Genomic DNA, 3988 nt, shown 5'->3' with positions numbered 1-3988 from the left:
ACGTGAAAATTAAGTTATGGTGCTCTACTAATGCCATTCAACAACAATTAATGTATTTATATAATTTACGTTTACATCGAATAAGTAACCCTAGAACTTATCAGAATTTAAAAGGTGAAGTAGGGTATGGCGAGATTAATGACGCACGTAGAATTTTTTTAAAGATGAAAGATAATAAATAAAATAATATGATGCTATATAGGGAAATTTCTAAATGAAAATACATTTTACGTTCGATACTAAAAAAATTTTTAGAGAAAAAGTTCACTAGTATATATTTAGTTAAAAAATGTGTTCAAAATAATTTTTTATAAATAATTATATCAAATAGAGTAATTTTTTATCGAGGGTGGTTCGGATGAACCCCTAGATATATAGTGGCTCCGCCACTGCCCCTAGGGTGTACCTAGATCCACCTCGCGTGGGATGAACTTTCTTCCCTACTCTCACACACAGAGATTGTTATTTACCTCTCTGCAACTCTAATGGTTTTTGATCTAGAATTTGAGAACCTGAATTTGAATTTGCCTTTAAATTAGTGTTTGCTTATAAAATTTACGCACAATTCAAACTTTTTCTTCAAATCATATGATTTGAAATCTAAAAAAAAAAGTAGTTTGAAATTTCAATTATTTGAAATTATAAACTTGATCGATAAAAGAAAAAGACCTATAATATCTATTTTTGCTATAAAAAAAAAGACTCTCGTTTGATGCAAGTATATTGTTTGTATACTATATGAGTAGATTTTATCAAAGAACAACTAATCATTACTAATATTGATTTATTGAACTAATGAATCTTTGTAAAATTATATGTATATTAAAAAAATTGTAATTCCTTACCATCATAAATATTTTTTTATTCTAAAAGAAAACAATGAAAAGTTAAAGATAATTTTCATAAATTACCGGGGGAGGGTGTACATTTGAAAGAAAAATAGAACTTAAAAAGTTCAAAATTTTGTTAAATTTTAATTACAAATCAATCTGATTATAATAAATCAAGAATTACTAATTTACCTCATGATCTAAAACTATGTTCAGATGAATACCCTTTTGATTTCTATAATTTTTCACGCATTGATTTTTAAGACGTAATATACTTATCTATCAATTGCTAAATTCATCATTATAAGATCATGAAATAGAGCTATTGTTAGAGAAAAATATCAAATAAGAAAGTGTTATGACTTGTTCCCTCAACGATCACACGATTGCTTCTTCATGTTGATGATGAGAAAAAACAATTATTTTTCTTTTGGCTGATTTGCTAAATTTTCTTGTAAATTTATTGTGGATAATTTAATCTTGTTCTATTATAAATGCATTTTGTATTGTTATTTCATTTAAGTAATTCTATAACTTCTTCAAAAAACTTACAATCAAGCAGATAACTTGTAAGTAATATGCGCAAAATGATTTACATATAACTTTCTATGAAAAACTTTTTGAATAATTTTATTAGTCTCGCACATCTAAAAGTCTTATAGTAAATTTTGGAAAAGTTGTAACAACCATTTTTCTTTTATAATAGAAAGTTAAGTCAATTTATTTATGCATCGATTTCAAGATGGAATGGGATTGCATTAGGGATCCACTTTCCAATGTTTATATTTATCTTAACAATGGATAAATTGACACGATATATTTTTAAGAACATACTTTGGTATATGTTATTTAAAAATGATGTACAATTAATTTAAAATACACGTGATAAAATTAACACTTGATATATGGTGACAAATTTTAGACTAAGCAGATCTAAATAGTAAATAGAGTGTACATAATGAAAATTCAAAATCGCATCATAGAAAGTGAGGATTGACAAACAAGTAAAGATATGAATTGTCTCAAGTATCTTAGGTCTATAATTCAAGAAATGATAAGATCGATGGTGATATCACATATTATATTAACACATTAGAATAAAATGAAAGCTAACAATCGTTTGATTTCAATCTTACGAATAGCACGTTGAATTATTATTTCATTTTGTCTATTAAAAATTAGACCTAAATATCTTAAATTTACATTTTGGAAATGTGAAGAATCTTACACATTCCGTTTCACGAGATAACCAACAATCTCCTTCAAATTATAAAAATTACTTACTCATTTTATAGTTAATGATTGTTTAAGTAACATGATTAGATATAATCACTACAAAATTTTGAATTTTTAGATAAATACAATATGTAATGACTAAATAGAGAAAACTTAAAATCAAATCCTCTTCTTTCTTAAATATGTTTTAGCCCAAAATAGTTGGGGAAAAAGGCTTCATAAAACCTAAATTTCTTCCTTTTCTTTCTCTCTCTCTCTCTACTACAACTGTGTGACTTTCTCTCCCAAAGATTTAGAGAGAGAGAAAGAGAAAAGAGTACTGCAACGCACGTCGCCATGGATTCTTCGCTCTCTACTGTTCCACCAATCCAAGGTTGCTTCGTTTTCACGGCATACCATTAGAGAAAACAAGAAAAGAACCCCAAAAGGGAAAAGTCCATCTTCATAGATTTTAAGGTGTGGCGGATTTTAGAAGAACCCTAGCATTTCTCTTTTCTTCAATTTCTGGGCGGAGGGTACGTCGTTATAATTTCATATCAACGAAGAAGAAGAGGAAAAAGGGATTTTATGCTGTAAAAATGTTCTGGGTTACTAAGTTTTCAGGTATTTTCGCTGCGGCAATGGTGGTGATTGTTCTTTCACCATCTTTACAATCATTTCCACCTGCTGAAGCTATAAGATCGTCTCACCTTGAATCCTACCTCCGATTTCCCAGTCAAATTACCCCGAATGTACGCCTTAATCGTTTCTCATTTCGTAAAGCCCCTGTATTCCGAAATGCCGGTGAATGCACTTCTAATGAAAGAAGAAAATTGGGGAAAACTGGGGTTTGCGATCCTTCGCTTGTTCATGTTGCGATTACTCTTGATGTTGAGTATCTGCGTGGTTCAATAGCCGCTGTACATTCAATTTTACACCATTCAAGATGTCCTGAGAGTGTATTCTTCCATTTTCTGGTATCCCAAACCAATCTCGAAACCCTAGTTCGATCCACCTTCCCTCAATTGAAATTCAAGGTATATTACTTCGATCCTGAACGAGTTCGAAATATTATCTCCACTTCCGTTAGGCAAGCGCTTGAACAGCCCTTGAACTACGCCAGAAATTACTTGGCTGATCTTCTGGAGCCCTGTGTTAATAGAGTTATCTACTTGGATTCGGATCTTGTCGTGGTTGACGACATCTCTAAGCTATGGAGTACAAGTTTGGGTTCAAAAACCATTGGAGCTCCGGAGTATTGTCATGCCAATTTCACAAAATACTTCACGACGTCGTTCTGGTCAGAACCGAGATTTTCCGGCACGTTTTCCAGCCGGAAACCTTGTTACTTCAACACAGGCGTTATGGTTATAGATCTGAAGAAATGGAGACGGGTCGGGTACACTAAGCGGATAGAAAAATGGATGGATATCCAGAAAACCAATCGGATCTATGAACTGGGTTCATTACCGCCGTACCTCTTGGTCTTCGCCGGACACGTGGCACCCATTGAGCACAGATGGAACCAGCACGGTTTAGGCGGTGATAATGTAAAGGGAAGTTGCCGTGATTTACATTCCGGTCCGGTAAGCCTCCTCCACTGGAGCGGCTCCGGCAAGCCGTGGCTTCGGCTTGACTCAAAAGAGCCGTGTCCGCTCGATTCCCTTTGGGCACCTTACGATTTGTACGGATTCTCGTCGTGAATTTCTCATTTCTCGCCGGTAAATTCCTCTCAGTAACTTCTTTTTTTTCTTTTTTTCTGTTCATTTTATTATTGGGGATTTTTAACTTCTCTAAATTTTTTTTTTCTTCTCAATTTATTTCGTTCAAATTTTGTTTCTTCATTTTTATTTTAACATATGAACATTAATGCATCACCAGAGACATTTGTATTCTATTCTATTATTCGTGCAGCTTGAAATAAAAAAAAGAATTACAGATAA

General features: G+C 32.4%; 1 protein-coding gene across 1 annotated transcript; it reads left to right on the top strand.

The window, feature by feature from the left end:
- Nucleotides 1-1993: 1993 nt before the first annotated feature.
- LOC101262558 (probable galacturonosyltransferase-like 7) lies at nt 1994-3988 on the top strand. The gene has a single exon (XM_010328262.4). The coding sequence runs from the start codon at nt 2645-2647 to the stop codon at nt 3746-3748; it is 1104 nt and encodes a 367-aa protein (XP_010326564.1). The 5' UTR covers nt 1994-2644; the 3' UTR covers nt 3749-3988.

This window comes from Solanum lycopersicum, chromosome 9 (genome assembly GCF_036512215.1).
Source record: "Solanum lycopersicum chromosome 9, SLM_r2.1".
Taxonomy (NCBI): Eukaryota; Viridiplantae; Streptophyta; class Magnoliopsida; order Solanales; family Solanaceae; genus Solanum; species Solanum lycopersicum.
This window is presented reverse-complemented; position numbering and strand designations above follow the sequence as displayed.

Bases quoted from the DNA above. Each gene is read 5' to 3' on its own strand.
- LOC101262558 (XM_010328262.4), top strand. From the start codon at position 2,645: ATGTTCTGGGTTACTAAGTTTTCAGGTATTTTCGCTGCGGCAATGGTG.